This window comes from Carassius auratus, chromosome 21, assembly GCF_003368295.1.
Source record: "Carassius auratus strain Wakin chromosome 21, ASM336829v1, whole genome shotgun sequence".
In the NCBI taxonomy this organism is placed as follows: domain Eukaryota; kingdom Metazoa; phylum Chordata; class Actinopteri; order Cypriniformes; family Cyprinidae; genus Carassius; species Carassius auratus.
The window spans coordinates 2,538,133-2,559,783 of record NC_039263.1 but is presented as its reverse complement, the minus strand read 5'-3'; the positions used below and the strand labels follow the sequence as shown (position 1 = coordinate 2,559,783).

The 21,651-nt window shown below is 42.5% G+C and overlaps 2 protein-coding genes and 1 long non-coding RNA gene across 5 annotated transcripts; 1 reads left to right on the top strand and 2 right to left on the bottom strand.

Moving 5' to 3' along the window:
• Positions 1-246: 246 nt before the first annotated feature.
• On the bottom strand, positions 247-3,520 carry LOC113038207 (histone deacetylase complex subunit SAP30L-like). Its single transcript, XM_026195468.1, has 4 exons — positions 3,175-3,520; positions 2,631-2,753; positions 2,261-2,359; positions 247-1,802 (listed from the first exon to the last, which is right to left on the bottom strand). Exons 1-4 carry the CDS (start codon positions 3,358-3,360, stop codon positions 1,674-1,676), a joined length of 537 nt encoding a protein of 178 aa, XP_026051253.1. The 5' UTR covers positions 3,361-3,520; the 3' UTR covers positions 247-1,673.
• A 153-nt stretch (positions 3,521-3,673) lies between these two features.
• LOC113038205 (polypeptide N-acetylgalactosaminyltransferase 10-like) lies at positions 3,674-21,288 on the bottom strand. Of its 3 annotated transcripts, XR_003274741.1 has the most exons (13): positions 21,012-21,288; positions 16,893-16,983; positions 16,677-16,815; positions 15,225-15,391; positions 9,841-10,026; positions 9,579-9,762; positions 8,890-9,007; positions 8,390-8,497; positions 7,676-7,897; positions 7,479-7,595; positions 7,173-7,322; positions 4,223-5,226; positions 3,674-3,935 (listed from the first exon to the last, which is right to left on the bottom strand). XR_003274741.1 is itself a non-coding variant. In XM_026195464.1 (12 exons), exons 1-12 carry the CDS (start codon positions 21,156-21,158, stop codon positions 5,065-5,067), a joined length of 1,791 nt encoding a protein of 596 aa, XP_026051249.1. In that variant the 5' UTR covers positions 21,159-21,288; the 3' UTR covers positions 4,075-5,064. The 3 variants fall into 3 exon arrangements, 2 of the variants coding, with proteins under 2 accessions (XP_026051249.1, XP_026051250.1); XM_026195464.1 differs by lacking the exon at positions 3,674-3,935 and having other exon boundaries at positions 4,075-5,226; XM_026195465.1 differs by lacking the exons at positions 3,674-3,935; positions 21,012-21,288 and adding an exon at positions 20,812-20,954 and having other exon boundaries at positions 4,075-5,226.
• LOC113038208 (uncharacterized) lies at positions 13,846-21,429 on the top strand. The gene is made up of 3 exons (XR_003274742.1): positions 13,846-14,007; positions 17,679-17,799; positions 21,285-21,429. It is a non-coding gene; the product is annotated as an uncharacterized LOC113038208 (long non-coding RNA).
• Positions 21,430-21,651: the final 222 nt, after the last annotated feature.

Below are 21,651 nucleotides of genomic sequence, written 5' to 3'. Positions count from 1 at the left end.
CAGAAAAAGACTTTGGTAGAAGCTGAAGTCACCGTTCAGAAGTATTAGAGTATGCTTAAAGTATGTGATATTTGTTGTACTTTAGTGTGATGTTTAGTATGATATTAAACGCACTTAAGTAAAAGTACAAGTAAATGCAAAATAGAAAAGGAGCAAATAAATAAATATGATATATACACAGCTTGAGTATCAAGATTGTGTTGAGTTTGAACTCTTTCTTCTATCTTGTAAAAGAATCACTTCATCTGTACCAAGTGTCTTTTATTCCACATAATACAACATTTCTGGAATAGCATTTACAGTTTATTGTATATCATGGATGGAGTTATTGATGCATTAATAATGATTTCAAACATAAAATGTTAAACACTGATATTTTAAGTTATTTCAAACATGAAAAAATAGTCGAAATGTGAAATAAAAAACCGCCATTAAAACAGACAGCAAGTGAATGTTAATGAGTGAGTCATTGAGATTCAACCGATTCATTCAAACAGATGATTCACCCAGAAACATTTGACTCTTAATGAGTGAATCACTGAATCATTTATCCAACCGATTCGTTCAAATGGCTGAACCGATTGTTCTTCTTTTGATTGGGCAGGTGGTGGTCAAAAATTGGGAAATTTTTATTTGTTTGTTTGGTTATATTATTTTAATACATTTGAAGGTGTGTAATAATAAAAAAAAGGAGTGCGCATACCAGAACTGACCCTAAATGTCTTTCATCAGTCTTTCTTCACTTCAGTTCTGTTCTCCACATTACATTCCTCCACAACAGTCTTGATGACTTCAATTAGAATGTGAAATCACAGTAACGTTCCTGTATGAGCTGTGATGTGAGGCTTGTGTTTCATTTCTGTGATTAATCACCGTGTCACGAGTGTGTGTGTGTGTGTCTCTTCTGAGATTACTGGAGCAAGGACTCGTAGAATACACTCCGAATCTGACCGCTTCATGAACACGAGCACATCATACCTGACTTCCTGTCTGCTTCTCCAGATCTGTCTGTGTCATTACCTTTTATTCATTAGAAATGACTTCCTTCAACTCGTAACCTGTCTGTTCAACATTTTTATTCTGCCGCACTAGAAAACTAACTTCGGTCTGCTGAAAAAAATATTAAAAAAGAAATGCTTGAAAGCCAAACTCTGAGCAGATTACTGAGATCGCAGGTAAAGTGCTTGGGTTTATACTAATAACATGCACGCTTCCAGCATAATAACACATTCTAGAGAGAGAAATAACTGCTGTGTTTGGACGAGGCTCACCAGATTCATTCTTCTGATGTCTTATAAGCTGATATTACAGCTGAAGCGTGACACATTTACACACAATCAGGCCAGATGTTAGTAGTGCCACAAGAACTGTATTTAGAAACAAAGAAAGAGAGGAAACTAACATTACAATCTACAAAAACAGCTATATAGATATGCAGCAGTCATATAAAAGCAGAGCCGTGTTTGTGTCACAGTGCATCAGAGAACAGATCTGCAGTCACTCAGTCTCTCATGCTTTCAATCAGGTCCTCTCTGGACACACGGTGAAGTCTGAGCATCAGAGACGCCGGGGGTTAATGATGTCCCCGTGGGTTTGGCACATCTTCATCATCTTCATCACTGCAGGGCGTCCCGTGTGGACACAGACACAGGAAGTGAAGCAGCGAGGGAACCTCACTCCACTTGTTTGCTCGCGTCTGGTTTCTGGTCCAGACGGCTTTTACTGCTCTTCACCATATAAATAAAGTACGTGAGCGTCTCCTTCTCGTTGACTGGAATATTGCGGAAGTGACGGCTCACAGTCTGGAGAACAAGAGACACAGAAAGACACCGGCTTCATTACAAGAACAGCTGAAGAACACCTTCTCAGAGCACAAGGACCCAGCGTTTGTCCTCGATATCAACTGGATGAAAACTGGTACTTTAATATGATCAATAATCCAATCTAAAAGACCTAATTTCAGTTAGGAGGAAAAAAGCTTTTGGCTTGTCTCTTCAGGTCACAACAGGACACAGAGCACAATATCACTAATGCATGCTTGTATAGCAATTCAATAACATGTCTATCTTTGGAAAAAGTGCATAGTGTTTTAAATCATGTTTATAAATCATATATTAGGGATGCAGCGAAAATAAAATTATTGGTCAAAGCTGAACAAAATGAAACACTGGGCTGAAGGCTGAGAGCAGACTTTGATACCAGTTTAAAGATCTATAATCAAACAGTAACGAGTGTTGTGTTGATGTGAGGAGGGTTGCACCTCAGCGAGCTGGGCTTTGTTGAGACCGGGTCTGGTCTGGATCTTGTAGTGCCTCTTGTAGCGTCTCAGTGTGTTGACCTGGAGCTGAAACAGATCCACCTGAAGCAGCACACACACACACACACACACACAGCTTCAGTCACAGACTCACAGCAGAGGAACCGCTCCGAAGGGGAAACTGAAACGCTGTGAGGACATAGTTTAGGAGTTGATGCCGTTTCTTGCTGATGAGAGTCTGAGGCTGTTGTTAGAGGGATATGAAGGTGATGTGAGCTGCTCTGTTATGATCACACACTAAACCCCCGTGTGTGTGTGTGTGTGTGTGTGTATCAGTGTAAGAGCAGTGTAAGAGCATGAAGCGCTGCTGTACCTCGGGCACCTCCACGTCATGATCCGGGGACTCTCCTCCGTCATCACTCGTCTTCCTCTTGCGCTTGTTACGAACGCTCTGGATGAAGTTCTTGTGGAAATCACAGATGTACAAATGACGAACCTACATGGAATAAACCGCTTTTAAATTAAAACTGAATTCTAGATTGAAGCACGTAGAACTGATAACTAGATCAAGAAAACACTATCTGACGTCTGCAGTGTGATTTATATGACAAAGAATCACATTTACCACACATTCTGACCAAACACAGCAGTGACGCATATGCAAGTGTGTGAGAGTGTGTCTAAAAACATAGACTCTTATGACCAGTTTGTGCTCCAGGGTCACAGATGATGAACTGAGCTGAGATCAGAGTAAAGCAGGAGCTGACAGTGAAGCATCACAACACCACGCTTCAGATCAGAGACAGAGCAGACACACTTCCTCTCACACCTACACACGCTCACTCACTCACTCTCGCTCTCTCTCTCTCTCTCTCTCACACACTCACACACACACACCCCCTGCTCTGGACTCTTACGCTCTTGTCGATGTCCAGCTTGAGCTTCCTCTGGCTGATGCTCTTCTGGATGCGCTTGCTGAAGGACGCGTTCCCCGCCGCGCGCCCGCAACGCTCTCCGTCCTCGATCAGACAGCAGCTCTGGCCGAAGAAGGGCGGCGCGGGCGGCGCGTCGTGGCTGTCCTCCTCCGTGCTGAACCCGTTCATGACGAGCAGCTCGAGACGAACGAGCGACGCGTCCCGCACGAGAATCACCGCAACGCTTCGCTAAAGATCCCGCGACTCCGCCGAGAACCGGGCAAACTCCAAACTACCGAGCAACAGTCGAGCCCATTTCAACAAATGTACATGATACAATGAAACACGTCCTGCCAGAAACCGGAAATTGTAGCATTGGAAGCCCATTGGTTGGTTTTTGACCAAGGCGGGACTCCGGAGTCGCGTCATCGATTTCAATTGGTCAGCGCGCGCGTCGATCAAACGCCACTTCCGGAACTTCGATACCATGTAACCACACGCACACACACACACACACACACGATGGTGCTCTACAGAATCCCAATATAAAACTGGACTAATTTTTAAAAGGAAGGAGAAAGTGCTTCCGTCTTTTGTTGTCGTCATCAATAGTCCCGCTGGAGAAAAACACGCCTGAAGTGATTTTTAATGAAAATAAAACTTGAAATGAGTTCACTGAATGAATCCAGTCCCAAGGCTAACGTGTGTGTGTAAATACAAACTGTTCAAAACAAGACCAGAGCAGTTATACAATTATATGTGTACTAAGAGAGAAAATGATTTAATGGTTGTTCTATGATCATATAATAAAAACTCGAGACTAAATATTATTGAAAAATAACAGAACTGAGCAGATTACTACACATTTTCAAAGCATTATTAATAATTCATGAGACATTTAAATGATGGCAGAATCACTTTAATGCATCAGTACAAACTGGTGTAAGATTCCCCATCAAGCCAAAACTCATTAGCTGTCAATCATCTCATCATATTCCACACACAGTCTGGAAATAACAAACGCACAAACACACACCGAGCAGACATTAACTTATCATGAAGCTCTTCAGAATCGACAGAAATTACAAAACTGTTAATACTCAAAAATAGCCTCTGGACAACGAAACGTCTGAAAGTGCTTCGGATCTGATAAACATTTCAAAGTGCTGGGCAGATGATCTGTAAAAAGCTTCAAAGGTAAAAAGTGTAGAAAACTAGACTAGTGTGCAGTTCTTCACACCGGGATCTTTAGTAAGGCACGGCGACTGGATTCAAGCTCCACACAGTGTTGAACTGAAGATCCTCCCGGATCTGTGTTTGGGAGCGAGCGGTCACTGATCAGACACTGCGGTAGAACAGCGTCGAGTTTACTTCATCAGCTGCAGGATCAGAACAGATCCCACACAGACAGACTGAACAACACATAACAGCTTCTGAATGATGACATGATTTTAGCCAACAGTCAACATATCCACCTGAAGTCTTTGTATTAAAATATTATGTCCTCTAAAAAGACAAAAGACGTTTATATTTGTTAACACAACAGAGAAGCTGGATCTAGTTTTAGAAAGACAGCACTCAGTGAAGACTGCCGTTTCGTGGTCGTGATGGAATGAAGTGAATAAATAACGCTGCAGTGTTTATGAGGCGTCGACGGATCACAAGAGTCAGGACTGAACTCATCTCCTGACATCTTTGAGATTCTCCTCAGACACACAGCAAAGTCTGGAGAGTCGGAGTGAAAGACCACAGCTGATCGACGCCAGCGGGGTGATGATGATGAAGATGATGAAGATGAAGATGATGGAGGGAGTGTGGACAGAAGGACAGGGCTCAGCGGTTCAGAGTCAGATCAGTTCAGTAAAGGCACAGGGGCGTCTGGTCCCGTCTTCACTAGTGATGGCTGTTGAAGGAGTCTAGGAGCGTGGTGTTGGTGTTCTGGAAGAGCCACTGCTGGCTGAGAGACGAGGAATCACAGGAGTTCATGAAGATCCGCTTCTGTGCAGCATCAGAGTCAACACAGCTGTTACTGATGGGGTGATAGAGGCTCTTATCCTGCCACACACACACACACACACAGGGACAGACACACACACACACACACACACACACACACACACACAGGGACAGACACACACAGGGAGACACAGATACACACACACACACACACACACACACACACACACACACACACACACACACACAGGGACAGACACACACAGATACACACACACACACACACACACAGAGAGAGAGAGACATATCAGTATATCACAGTTTACACCTGCACAAGACAACAATCAGACACACTTTTATTTGTTGATGAGGGTGAAACTGTTTTCTAATCTCTGAGGTAAAGTTAAATCTGACGGTTTTCTCTTCTGACTGTCTTTATACGGGACACATCAGAAGTAGGGATGTGCAGGTACTAGTAACAGTAACGAACGGTTCCCGGACCAACTCCAAATAGAAGTGATCATCCCTTTCCCCTTGAAGTGTGGACTTCGGAGTGAGCAGGGCACATGTGTGTCATTAAAGGGTTAGTTCACCCAAAAAGGAAAATTATGTCATTAATAACTCATCCTCATGTCGTTCCAAACCCGTGAGACCTCCGTTTATCTTCTGAACACAGTGTAAGATATTTTTTAGATTTAGTCCGAGAGCTCTCAGTCCCTCCATTGAAGCTGTGTGTACGGTCTACTGTCCATGTCCAGAAAGGTAAGAAAAACATCATCAAAGTAGTCCATGTGACATCAGAGGGTCCGTTAGAATATTTTGAAGCATAGAAAATACATTTTGGTTCAAAAATAGCAAAAACTACGACTTTATTCAGCATTGTCTTCTCTTCCGTGTCTGTTGTGAGAGAGAGTTCAGAACAAAGCAGTTTGTGATATCCGGTTCACGAACGAATTACTCGATGTAACCGGATCTTCTTGAACACGTTCACCAAATCGAACTGAATCATTTTAAACGGTTCACGTCTCTAATACGCATTAATCCACAAATGACTTAAGCTGTTCACTTGTTTAATGTGGCTGACACTCCCTCTGAGTTAAAACAAACCAATATCCCGGAGTAATGCATTTACTCAAACAGTACACTTAGAATTGAACATCCCATCACTACTGGTGATCCGAAAACCGATGCAACTGGTTCTTCACAAGTGAACGAGTCAGTCTATTGTTCATTATCTGGCTCAGCTCGGTGTTCATCTTCAGTTCTCTCTTCACAGCAGTTCAGTCAGATACTGTTTGAGTAAATGAATTACTCCGGGATATTGGTTTGTTTGAACTCAGAGGGAGTGTCAGCCACATTAAACAAGTGAACAGCTGGAGTCATTTGGGTATTAATGTGTATTAGAGACAATTCAGATTAAAACGTTTCAGTTCGATTTAGTACCTTTCTGGACATGGACAGTAGACGTACACACAGCTTCAATGGAGGGACTGAGAGCTCTCGGACTAAATCTAAAATATCTTAAACTGTGTCCTGAAGATGAACAGAGGTCTCACGGATTTGGAATGACATTAGGGTGAGTTATTAATGACATAATTTTGCTATCGGTGTGAACTATCCCTTTAAGTAGTTGTTAGGAATGCACTTGGCAAAGGAGCGACATCATTTCCTCAGTTTCCGCTGTATGACACCAAAGTACCACGAGCATGGTTTGAAAGCATATCTGCTCTGTTCTCGATAGCTCTCTTGTCATACAACGTACCACCTGCACAGCGCTAACAGACAAAACCTGGATACTTCAGTCTATAAAGGGATCCTGGCAAGGGTGCATGCTGTATGGTCACCCTGTTTATTAAACTATCTGTATTCATAAGGCGGGACTTGATTCAGAGCATCGGTTGTTGATTGGATGTTGTGATGTGGGCGTGGCTGAAGGGGAAGCAGGCAGGAAGTTTAAAATAAAGTTGGAATAATAAACTCATCTGACAGTAAAGAAGGTGCCTGATGTTTGTGATGTTTGATCTCTGGGCAGATGAGCTCAGTACCTTCCTGTAGGACCACAGCTGGTTCCCCTTCATCCCGTGGCAGTCGTACAGAGTCACAGGGCTGTTGTGTGACACGGCGTCGAAGCAGACCTTCTTAGTGTGCAGCGGGTCTCCCACCCGTATGTCTTCTCTCCACCCGAACGTGAAGACCTGCACAACACACACACAGACTCGAGCATTACTGCAACACTGCACACTCTGTACTTGATTACACCATCAGACATCACCCAGATAACACACTGACAAACACAGAGTCTACCTTCAGCTTCAGACACAATTCTGTGGGAATGAATCGGAGTCTCTCACCTGACCGTAGCTCCAGGCCGGCTCGCCACGTTTCTTCAGACACTTCTCCAGACGGATCGGGGAGCCAGAGGAGAAGTGTTTGCTCTCCACGCAGAGCCCAGAACCCACGTTACGCAGCTGAAACACACACACACACACACACACATCAGCACTCTGTAGTGTCCCAGCTGTGACTGTAGACTAGTGAAGCTCCTGACCTCTCCCCACGCCGCGGCCGGAGGCTCCACCGGAGGATAGTGATCGGGCAGATCCCAGGCCACCTCTGTCATGAACCACTTGAAGCTCCTGCAGTTCAGCCGGCTCCTGAGCTCCTTCTGTGCGGACACGTCTCCGGCGGACAGGTGCCGGTACTCCGGCCGCCGCTGGTAGATAAACTCTGCGTACTCGTCCATCCACACCTCGGCCACGCGCTTCAGATTCTGCCACACACCGGCGGATCACACGCTTTATCCATCTGTTACTCTCTGAAGAGTGTTTCTCAAGCTGCGTCAGCAAACTAGGCCTTCCTTTCACATCCCTCACTATTTTGAATCACCCACAATCAGGGATGTAACGATATACACACTTAGTACTAATACACACAAACAGAAATAGCAGAAAATAAATAAGTTCTGAGTTTATCCTAATTCATTATAAACTCTAAAAGAGAAAACGATTATGGAGATGAGGGCCTTTCTTGATCACGTGCTGTTAAACTACACACAAAGTATTTCGCTGAACTGCATGAATAGAAAGTCAGTTCGTAACACATTTATAGTATTTTCTCCAGGCGTCTCGTTCTATACAGATGCAGCTTTCTGTCTGAGAAACACCCCAGGTATTCACTGCAGACATGATCTGAATATATTCCCCAGTTTCTGGCCGGTCAAACAGCTTCAGTGCAGTGAACCGGGTCTGACGCTCAAACTCACCCTGGGGAGACTCACTCCGCCCGGCACTTTATAGGGCATGTATTTCCTATAGATGTGACCGACTCGAGAGCAGGGAATGTCCTCCATACGGCCACCACACATCCAGACCTCAGAGAGCAAGAGAACAGGCTTTCAGAGGAATGAAGGAAACACACGAGCACTGCTGCACCCTCAGATCAGACGATCTGCCTGCTGTCATGACTAAAGGTGTGCTCCTGCTTCTGATAATATACATTATCTGAATCAGCAGAGATATAATGAACACAGTTACTGGATTTATTCTCCGTCTCAGATGTAAGTTTTTTCTATTGATGCTTGTTATCACAGTAACAGCTTGAAATGAACATCAATGTCAATACATTAATGAAGGCTATTGTATTGTTCAGGATAATGAGATAGCAACTGTTAGCGGTGTGACCTTCATACCAGCATCAGATGTATCTTTCATCGTGATCGTGTGCTGATGGTGAGTGTTAGCAGGTTTATATCATAATCATCACCTTGAAGGAGATCTCGTACTGCTCTCCTCCCCAGATCTCCAGACCCGTGTCATATCCTCCCAGCTCCCAGAACCACTTCCTGTCCACAGCGAAGAGACCTCCTGCCATCACCGGAGACCTCACAGAGGAGACAGAAACACGGCTCAAACTAAACCATCGACACAGAGAAACACTGAGCAGAACACCGATTACAGAAATACACCTGTAGTGAGCCGATCAGTCCAGTGCTTTAAATCAGTGGAGTATTTGTCACAGAAGTAGTAAATACATGTAGTTATGGAAGTCAGTGGAGTTTGTTCACGCTTGTGTTTCCACTGACTGCTGTGAACAGAGCTGCTAGCTCAAAGCACAGATGTATGTTTTTCCCCAGAGCGCTACTGTCACACACGCCTCACACAAACAATGATGACGCTGTGAGTGTTAGAGCCGGAATCCTTTATCAAACACTGTAACATCTGCTGCTGAGTGTGAGAGTCAGCTCCACTGAATGTGTGGATCTCAATGACTGCATGAGTGTCAGATAACACATCAGATAACGACACGATTGCTCCATGCAGGAAGTGAAGTGTGAACATTCAAAACATCTTTCCTCCAGAATGTCAGAAATAAAGTATTTTATGGAGAAAAAACAGCATGCAGTAACACACACACACTCTTTCTCTCGCACACACACACACACACACACTCACTCAAACGGGTCGCTGGGGTCTGGTTTCTGCAGCTTAGCTGGGATAGGGATGCGTTTGTAGAACATCTCCCAGTCGAAAGCCCCTCGCATCGCATCGCCGGCCTGCGTCTCGTAGGCGAAGTTATCGTGGTCGATCACATCGATCATCGGACACACGATCGTCTTCCGGTTCTCTGCGATGCGATCTGAAAACCAATCATTCACTGATAAACAGAATGATAACAGAGAGATGATAACAGTGATGGTGATTTTAAAGCTCTCACCCAGTAACGGCGGCAGCCAGTTGACGTTGGCCTCGCAGTGTGAGTCCAGGAATGTGATGACCTGACCCTTCGCCGCTGCGGCGCCCAGCAGTCTGGTCCGGATCAGACCCTCACGCTGCTTCGTGCGCAGGATTCGAACCTTCGGCAGCCGCACCATGTACTCCTCCAGAGGAGCCTTCAGATGTTCTAGAAGATACAGAGTGAATGAACAGCGCTCTCTTCCTCCCTGAATACTCATGACTGAAGTGCCCTTGAGCAAGGCACTGAACCACCAGGTGCTCCCCGGCGCTGGATCTATAGCTGCCCACTGCTCCGGGTGTTTGTGTATGTCTGTCTGTGTGTGTGTGTGTGTGTGTGTGTGTGTGTGTGTGTGTGTGTGTGTGTGTGTGTGTGTGTTGCACTTGGATGGGTTAAATGCAGAGCACCAATTCTAAGTACGGGATACCAAACCTGGCAAATGTCAAGACTTTTACTTTCACATGTTAATGATATGAGTGAGTGCAGGTACGACTTCTTCAGATAAGTTATACTCCGGGTACTGTCAGTTCTCAGGTGAACCATATTGATGCAGCAAACTGAAATGTGTGGCACAAATTCTGTTCCTCAAATAAAACCATTGTGTCCTTTGAAGACTGTGGATAGAGCTTAAAATATTGAAGCGTCTTCCTTTCTCAATGTTGAATCCACCAATGAAAACAGATGTGATGTGATTCGATCATAAACATACGCTATGATTGAGCTAGTCCCTTTCATGATTCTTATATGACTTATTTCAGTCAGATACAGCACAATATTTTGCTCAATTTCAGGCAATAATTTGACAGGAATCCCTAAAACTGGTTTGGATGTAATTTGTGATATATTGTGTTGCATTGTGATATACTGTGATATATTGTGATATATTGTGACGCATTGTGATATACTGTGATATATTGTGAAGCATTGTGATATATTGTGTTGCATTGTGATATCCTGTGATATATTGTGATATATTGTGACGCATTGTGATATACTGTGATATATTGTGATATATTGTGACGCATTGTGATATACTGTGATATATTGTGAAACATTTTGATATACTGTGATATATAGTGACGCATTGTGACATATAGTGATATACTGTGATATATTGTGAAGCATTGTGATATATTGTGTTGCATTGTGATATCCTGTGATATATTGTGACGCATTGTGATATACTGTGATATATTGTGAAACATTGTTATATAATGTGATATATTGTGATGCATTGTGATATACTGTGATAAATTGTGAAGCATTGTGATATATTGTGTTGCATTGTGATATCCTGTGATATATTGTGAAGCATTGTGATATACTGTGATATATTGTGAAGCATTGTGATATACTGTGATATATTGTGACGCATTGTGATATACTGTGATATATTGTGACGTATTGTGATATATAATGTGATATATTGTGAAGCATTGTGATATACTGTGATATATTGTGACGCATTGTGATATACTGTGATATATTGTGACGCATTGTGATATACTGTGATATATTGTGAAGCATTGTGATATACTGTGATATATTGTGACGCATTGTGATATATTGTGACGTATTGTGATATATTGTGATGCATTGTGATATACTGTGATATACTGTGACGCATTGTGATATATTGTGATATATTGTGACGCATTGTGATATATTTACATTACATTTACATTTACATTTATTCATTTAGCAGACGCTTTTATCCAAAGCGACTTACAGATGAAGACAGTGGAAGCAATCAAAAACAACAAAAAGAGCAATGATATATAAGTGCTATAACAAGTCTCAGTTAGGTTAACACAGTACACGTAGCAAGGGATTTTAACTAATATAATAAATAAAAAGAAAACAGATAGAATAAAAAAATGAAAGAATAGAGCAAGCTAGTTAGAGGTCTTTACACATACACACACACATACATATACAATTGCATAATAAATGAAAAGAAAATAGAATACAAAAAGATTAGAAAGGTAGTTAGATATTTTAAAGAATAGAATTAGAATAGTGAGTGTTAAAGTTAGAGGGTGAAATAAAGATGGAAGAGATGTGTTTTGAGCCGATTCTTGAAGACAGCTAAGGACTCAGCTGCTCAGATTGAGTTGGGGAGGTCATTCCACCAGAAGGGAACATTTAATTTAAAAGTCCGTAAAAGTGACTTTGTGCTTCTTTAGAATGGCACAATCAAGCGATGTTCACTTGCAGAACGCAAGCTTCTAGAGGGCACATAAGTTTGAAGTAACGAATTTAGGTAAATGGGTGCAGAGCCAGTGGTAGTTTTGTAGGCAAACATCAATGCCTTGAATTTTATGCGAGCAGCTATTGGAAACCAGTGCAAATTGATAAACAGAGGTGTGACGTGTATTCTTTTTGGCTCATTAAAAATTAATCTTGCTGCCGCGTTCCGAATTAATTGTAAAGGTTTGATAGAATTGGCTGGAAGACCTGACAAGAGGGCATTGCAATAGTCCAGCCTGGACAGAACAAGAGCTTGAACAAGGAGTTGTGCAGCTTGTTCCGAAAGAAAGGGCTTGATCTTCTTGATGTTGAATAAAGCAAATCTGCAGGATCGGACAGTTTTATCAATGTGGTCTGAGAAAGTCAGCTGATCATCAATCATAACTCCAAGGCTTCTAGCTGTTTTTAAAGGAGTTATGGTTGATGTGCCTAACTTGATGGTGAAATTGTGATGAAACGATGGGTTTGCTGGAATCACAAGCAGTTCTGTCTTGGCAAGGTTGAGTTGAAGGTGATGGTCCATCATCCAGGAAGAAATGTCAGTTAGACAAGCTGAGATGCGAATAGCTACCGTCGGATCATCAGGAAGGAATGAGAGGTAGAGTTGAGTGTCATCAGCATAGCAGTGGTATGAAAAGCCATGTTTCTGAATGACAGAACCTAATGATGCCATGTAGAGAGAGAAGAGAAGTGGTCCAAGAACTAAGCCCTGAGGCACCCCAGTAGTTAGATGTTGAGACTTGGACACCTCTCCAAGATACTTTGAAGGACTTATCTGATAGGTAAGACTCAAACCATTGAAGTGTGGTTCCTGAGATGGCCTTTGCCAGTAAGGTTGATAGGAGGATCTGGTGGTTAACCGTGTCAAAAACAGCGGACAGATCAAGCAGGATAAGTACTGAAGGTCTGGATTCTGCTCTTGCCAGTCTTAGAGCTTCAACAACTGAGAGCAAGGCCGTCTCAGCTGAATGTCCACTTCTGAAGCCAGATTGGTTGCTGTCAAGGAGATTGTTGTGTGTGAGAAATGTAGGGACTTGGTTGAACACAGCTCGTACAAGTGTTTTTGCAATAAAAGGAAGAATGGAAACTGGTCTGTAGTTCTCTAAAAGAGATGGGTTGAGGTTGGGTTTCTTAAGTAGTGGATTTATATGTGCCTGTCTAAATGATGAGGGAAAAACACCAGTGTGGAGGGAAGTGTTGATGATGTGAGTGAGTGCAGGTACAACTTCAGGAGAAATGGCTTGAAGGAGATGAGATGGAATTGGATCAAGCGGGCAAGTAGTAGTGTGATTAGAAAGGATGAGTTTTGAGACTTCTGCCTCAGAGAGTGAAGAGAAGGATGTAAATGAGTGTAAGTTTGCTCGTGATATGAGCTTGACTGACTGTGGTGTGGAAAATTGTGCACTAATGTGTTTAATTTTATTAATGAAAAACGTTGCAAAGTTGTCAGCTATTAGAGATGAAGCAGGAGGAGGAGGAGGAGGACAAAGAAGTGAGGGAAATGTTTTAAAAAGCATGCGAGAGTTAGACGAATTGTTAATTTTGTTATGGTAGTATGTCCTTTTAGCAGAGAAAGAAGGTAGGAGTCACTGATACACATTAAGGTCAGCAGTATTTTTGGACTTGCGCCACACCCTTTCAGCAGCTCTAAGCTTAGAACGGTGTTCGCGTAGAACATCAGATAACCAAGGGGCAGAAGGGGTGTTACGGGCTGGCCTGGAAGATAAGGGGCAAACAGTGTCTAAACAAGATGTAAGAGTGGAGCAGAAAGTATCAGTAAAACTGTTAGCATTTAAAGATGCAAACTGTTTAGGGGAAGGAAGTGAATATGAAACCATTGCGGATAGCCGGGAGGGTGAAAGTGTGCGTAGGTTACGTCGAAAGATGACATGTGGAGGGGTAAGTGATGTGTCAGGGATCATGTTGAGGTTAAGAGTGAGGAGGAAGTGATCCGACGTGTGCAGTGGAGTAACCAGAACATGATCAGTAGAGCAGTGTCGTGTATAAATAAGGTCCAGTTGGTTGCCTGATTTGTGAGTAGCAGTAGTTGATATATTGTGATGCATTGTGATATATTGTGATACACTGTGATGTATTGTGATGCATTGTGATATATTGTGATATATTGTGACGCATTGTGATATACTGTGAAATATTGTGAAGCATTTTGATATATTGTGATATACTGTGATATATTGATATACTGTGATACATTTTGATGCATTGTGATAAGCTGTGGTATATTGTGACGCATTGAGATATATTGTGATATATTTTTGATGCATTATGATGCATTGTCATATACTGTGATGCATTATGATATACTGATATATGGTGATGCATTGTGATATACTGTTATATATTGTGATGTACTGTGATATATTGTGATGTACTGTGATATATTGTTATGCATAGTGATATATTATGATGTGTTGTGATATTTGTGATGTACAGTGATATGCTGTGATGAATTGTGGAACATTGTGATATATTGTGATGTGATTTATTGTTATGCATAGTAAAATATTGTGATATACTGTGATGCATTGTGATGTCTTTTTTTCACAGCTGACATACCCAGCATTAATACTGTATAGAAAAACATGTTATTTATCAAATGTGCTATCATCACAAATGATTCGGTCCATATTTCTGTTTAAAAAAATGTTGGTTTTCTGCAGTATTTGCAGTGCCAGTATTTCAGTGTTTGTCCGGGCTGGTCCTAACTTCAGTGATGTGACCTGGCATCAATTCCAGACACGAATATAGTAAGGACGAGTGAGATGAAACCCAAAAACTGAAATGTGTTTTCATGCTTGATTAAAACAAGATACATTAAGGACTCATGGAGAGTCATAAAAAGAGGATTATGGCTATCATAATCTGACCCTTATGCAAACATGTGACGCAGTACAGACCCGGGGACAAACCAGGATCATCCTAGAAACAGCAGCTCACAATCTGTCACACAAATCAAATACGCTGGCTGACTTACACGAGATAACAAGTTAAGACTGACATACAGCTTTATTGTGTTTCTGATAATGACTCTCGTGCACATGCGCTGTGCAGACTCACTCTGAATGAAGCGCTGGCGGATGCTCAGAGGCTCGTACCTTTGTCACTGAAGTCATCCACGAGGATGATCTCTGCGATGAGCTGTGGCGGCGAGCGGTTGAGGACACTGTGAACGGTGCGCAGCAGAGACGACCAGCCCTCGTTATGGAAGGGGATGATGATGCTGGTGTTAGGAAGATCTTCTGTGTACAGCTTCGTCTTACAGCTGTGACACACAAACACGGTTGCATTTAGTGTGACACACACACTCATGACAGACACACGGTCACAGCTTGATGCTATGCTTTCGTTTGGAACTATTTTTAATTATTTCCACACTTGCATTACTGATATAAATATAAAAAAAAAAAACTCTGCACTGAATCTATAGCACATGGTGATCACATGTGCTGACAGTCTAATTAAAAACATCAGTCACATTCATTCAGTGCTGTTAGACTGACGCAGGCCAGGCTAAAACTTCAAAAGCATCAAGAATATGACATTCTTTGGATCATTTTAGCCATTTGTATTGACTGGGGAGGACTCAACACTGTCTGTGGAGGTGAGGCACGAAGACAAGGGCCCTGGTTATAAAAAATGCCACCAGTTCTCTTCTCCCAACCCCTTCATTCACACTCTGGTTAAACTGGTTTGTCCATTACTGTAAATATATTCTGACGTGGAACCGGAATCGTATTTAAAAGTCAAACTGACACACATCAGACATCTCACAGCGACAACAGCCTGCAACCGATCACTATTACAACCAGAATGAAAGACTGATGCTTTCAAAATAAATGTGACCCTGGAGCACAAAACAAGTCATGAGGGTCAGTTGTGTTGTTTGATGGGATAAGACAATATTTGTCTGAGATACAACTATTTGAAAATCTGAAATCTGAGAGAGCAAAAAAATCGAAATAGTTTTTAGCAATGCATATTACTAATCAAAAATTAAGTTTAGATATATATACGGTAGGAAATTTACAAAATATCTTCATGGAGCATGATCTTAATATCCTAATGATTTTTGGCATAAAAGAAAAAATTAATAATGCATTTTTGGCGATTGCTACAAATATACCTGTGCTAACTGATTTTGTATTATATTTGTTTAACTGTTAGCGCTGGATTGTATCCTGGACAGAGAGCAAACACTAATAGAGCAGTTCAGTTCAGAGCACACCCACATCCACAAACTAAGCTGGGACTCGAGAGATACCCACCAAACCACCTTAACAACAGTTTCATATTTTAGAGAAGAGCAGGACTTAAATGTATTCTGACAACAAAAATATTCAAGAGTTCTCCAGGCCTAAATATCACAGTTATATTTATGTATATGATAAAAAAAAAAGTAAGACATTGTTGGCCTGTTGTAGTCATAGTGTACTACTGTTGTGTAGAGTATCTGCTGCTGATGTACAGTAATGTGTGCAGACTACAGGAGTCATGACAGATGTGTGCTGCAGCGGTTTAGATTGAAGAGGGACAGGAGAGGGGCTCACTTCGGGTGTCTGATGTCAGGCAGGGATCTGTTGAGGGCGATGCGATTGCTGACAAATATGTTGAATCCATTCTCCCTGTAGGCCTGGTCCACACGGTCCGAGTCGGTCAGTGGATACGGCCTGCCCTGCTCGCCGACACCTTCAACACACCACAGCGTTACCATCACATTCATCTACAGTCCAGCTCTATCATGCTTCATGCATCATGTGACACACCTGAACGTGCCGCTTCGCTCTTCATCAGTTCATAGTCATGCCAGTCCTTTCTCCGAAAGGTGTCTTTCTGCACTTTGTGTCTGTTTAATTGCTGAAAACACATAAAGCATGTGATGTTATGAGGAAGACTGTGTGCTAGTCTTTGTAATGTATTAGTTGTGAAGCAGTAAAGAGGACCGAAAGAAAGAAACCCTTGGATGGAACCAAACAAACCAGCTTTTACAAAACACCAGAACCCATGATGAATGAATGATTGAAACTATGCTAGTTTTTAGTTAGGGCCAGTTGTTAGAACTATGTTACTTGTATAAAGAGTCTGCATGAAACCCTTAGCAAGTCTAAAAATGATGTCTGATTACTAATTTCTGTTCTATTAAAGTATGATGATTCATCAGTGGAGCTGTAAAGGGTCATGAATCCCCTCTCATTCTGTGACAGAACTTTCTGAGCTGGTCGTTTGTCCACACACTCAAAAAGATCTACATTTTCTCCACAAAAAGAGTACATGCTTTAGGACAGGGCGTAGTGTAAGTAGGTGAATTGGGACGCAGTTTCCTGCTATGTGTCTGATTTTTAAATGTAAACACTGTTCATGGCCACACCTCTTTTAATAACAAGCACGTCCCAAAACCTTGACAATGAAGCAGAGCAGTGGTAAATGGGATGAGTGAATGATCCGTAATGGAAAAGCTGTTTGTGTGGACAAGGTAACATGAAAAGGTTCTTCCAGGTGTAATAGTGTGTGTGTGTGTGTGTGTGTGTGTGTGTGTGTAGCGATGCTTACAGTGAATGTGTGAAAGGGATGGATGCACCTGCTGAAGCTCGGGAAACAGAGGCACTATCAGACCAGCAGCCCGGACCAGAGCCAGCCCAGAGCCTAAACAACACTGCCTTTCAACAACACCAAGTACAGCCTTCCCTATAAACACCAGCTCTTCCCATCATCTTCATCCTGACAGCAGCAGTACAGGAATATATATATATATATATATACATATCTGTATATCTGTAATATATACCGTATTTTTCGGACTATAATTCGCACCTGAGTATAAGTCGCATCAGTCCAAAAATACATCATGATGAGGAAAAAAACATATATAAGTCGCACCAGAATATAAGTCGCATTTATTTAGAACCAAGAGAAAACATTACCGTCTCCAGCCGCGAGAGGGCGCTCTATGTCTTCAGTGTAGACTACAGGAGAACTGAGCAGCATTGAGCGCCCTCTTGCGGCTGTAGATGGTAATGTTTTCTCTTGGTTCATGTCAAATTAATTTTGATAAATAAGTCACACCTGACTATAAGTCGCAGGACCAGCCAAACTATGAAAAAAACTGTGCGACTTATAGTCTGGAAAATACGGTATGTATATATATATATAAATATATATATCTGTAATCCTCATATCATTCCAAACCCACATAGCACATAGGATTTTAGAATTTATGTCTCCCAGTCTTACATAATGTACTTAACTCTTTCCCTGCCAAACACTTTTAAAGAGATTTGTACTTTAAGGGGCCGTTCACATATTGCGTATTTTGCGCGCACACATCTCAACTTTTCAGAATGCCGCAAGCGCACCGCGGGTCATGTGACAAGAACTAACCAAATAGCTTCATCCTTTCCCGTGACAACATTGAAAACTCAGCCAAGATGAAGGAACAGCTGTTCATAGCTGTATATGGATTGCCATTTTGAAATAAATTTAGTAGCAGAGCTACTGAGAGCGATTTTTAGTGCTGCAAATCCATTTATCCTTTGCTGAAATTTCCGCGTCTTCAGGGAGAGAGTCATGGTTGTGTAGCAAAGGCAGATGCCTCAGGAGCGCTTCTGCCCAAGCGCTTTGGAAAGAAGGAGAAAGCGGCGCGCCTAGCGTTTTCCACGCGTTTTTAGGCGCGATATGTGAATGGCCCCTAAGGCTGTCAGTGGCGATTATTTTGGCAATCGAGTAATCGGTCAATTAATCTGATGATTAATCGGATAATTATAGTTACTTTTTTGTTGTAATAAAAACAGACCTAAGCAAAGAATAGCATTGAAAATTAAGAACTGTAGAGCTAAACTACATTACACATTATAGCAAATGCCATCAGAAAGCGCCAATGGCTTGATGATTGTTTTACACTTATCTTATCACACACCAGCCCAACAAATATCCTCCCATCACACACCCATCCATCACACACCCGCCCAACACACATCATCCCATCACATCATCCCATCACACACACCCGCCAAACACACATCATCCCATCACACACACCCGCCAAACACACATCATCCCATCACACACACGCCCATCACACATCATCCCATCACACACACGCCCATCACACATCATCCCATCATACACATGCCAAACACACATCATCCCATCACACACACGCCCATCACACATCATCCCATCATACACATGCCAAACACACATCATCCCATCACACATACGCCGAACACAAATCATCCCATCACGCAAATGCCAAACACACATCATCCCATCACACACCTGCTCAACACACATCATCCCATCACACATACGCCGAACACAAATCATCCCATCACGCAAATGCCAAACACACATCATCCCATCACACACCTGCTCAACACACATCATCCCATCACACATACGCCGAACACACATCATCCCATCACGCAAATGCCAAACACACATCATCCCATCACACACCTGCTCAACATACATCATCCCATCATACACCATCTTATCACACACCCACCAAACACACATCATTCCATCACACACACGCCAAAAAACACACATCATCCCATCATACACCATCGCATCACACACCCACCCAACACACATCATTCCATCACACACGCCAAAAAACACACATCATCCCATCACACACCTGCTCAACACACATCATCCCATCACACACCCACCCAACACACATCATTCCATCACACACACGCCAAACAGACATCATCCCATCACACACATGCCAAACACACATCATCCCATCACACACGCCAAAAAACACACATCATCCCATCACACACCTGCTCAACACACATCATCCCATCACACACCTGCTCAACACACATCATCCCATCATACACACGCCAAACACACATCATCCCATCACACATCAAACACACATCATCCCATCACACACCTGCTCAACACACATCATCCCATCATACACACGCCAAACACACATCATCCCATCACACATCAAACACACATCATCCCATCACACACCCGCTCAACACACATCATCCCATCACACACACGCCAAACACACATCATCCCATCACACATCAAACACACATCATCCCATCACACACACGCCAAACACACATCATCCCATCACACATCAAACACACATCATCCCATCACACACCTGCTCAACACACATCATCCCATCATACACACGCCAAACACACATCATCCCATCACACATCAAACACACATCATCCCATCACACACCTGCTCAACACACATCATCCCATCACACATCAAACACACATCATCCCATCACACACCTGCTCAACACACATCATCCCATCACACATCAAACACACATCATCCCATCACACACACGCCAAACACACATCATCCCATCACACATCAAACACACATCATCCCATCACACACCTGCTCAACACACATCATCACACACATGCCAAACACACATCATCGCATCACACAAGTAAAGTGACTTATAAATGAAGACAACGGAAGCAATCAAAAACAACAAAAGAGTAAAGTAAACAAGTTTAATGTTTGTTTTATCCGAATGTGAAGAATACTGTATACTAGGGCTAAGTGTTTTAATGTCCATGACAGAAATTACACATCATTTATCTCCAATAACGTCTAAAGTCAATTTGTTATCAGTCTGTGAACTTTGTTCAAAAGAACCATATTATTTCTGATCAACCAATAACTTACCAGCACGTTGATAAGCCTGTAAACAGCGCGATAAAGCGACGCGTTCTAGTCGCGTCGCGTTACTCAACTGACGCTTAGGCGGAACACAAAGAAGTCAAAAACTCTTCTAGCCACGTAGCACTGCCATCAACGAGCGAGTTTCTGCTGTGTGATGTTGTAAGCTCAGAGTGTATGAGCGCTTTAAGAGTGCGCTGTCGTACCTGTGCGCGCGAGAGTGCGCCGGCGTCCGCGGAGCTGTCAATCATTCGCTCCAGAGACGAGGACCACAAGCCGACGCTCGGCAGGAACAGAAAGACCACCAGCAGCAGCAGCGCGATCTGCAGCAGTCTCTTCTGCTTTCGCCGCATCTCGGAGTCTCTGCGTGGCGCTTCTGTGTCCTTACATGTATCAACACAAACTCACCCAAGTCCCTAACTTCTCTCTCTCTCTTTTGGAGCTATTATTACTCTCTCTCTCTCTCTCTCTCTCCTCAGAACTTCCGCGATCCTGGACTGAACCACTTCATCTCCGAGCGGGGAGTCCTTCCAGCACCAAATTCACTTAATATGACTTTAAAAATACAACATGCACGGTTATTTCACGGGAATCCTGGTAAAGATGAACTGAAATAAAGTTAATTTAAAAAGGGTGTTTACTGATTTCCCCTCTTATATTTCACCGAGCTGTGTCTGAGCAGCTCCCTGTTAATGGAACGGAACGCAAGTTGCTCTTTTATGAATGAAGCAGTGGCTACATTTACACCGTTTTAGTTAATTAGCAGACATACCACCCTGCAAAATAATACATAATAAATGTATGTTTTATATATACACATATATTATAAACATACATTATTGTATA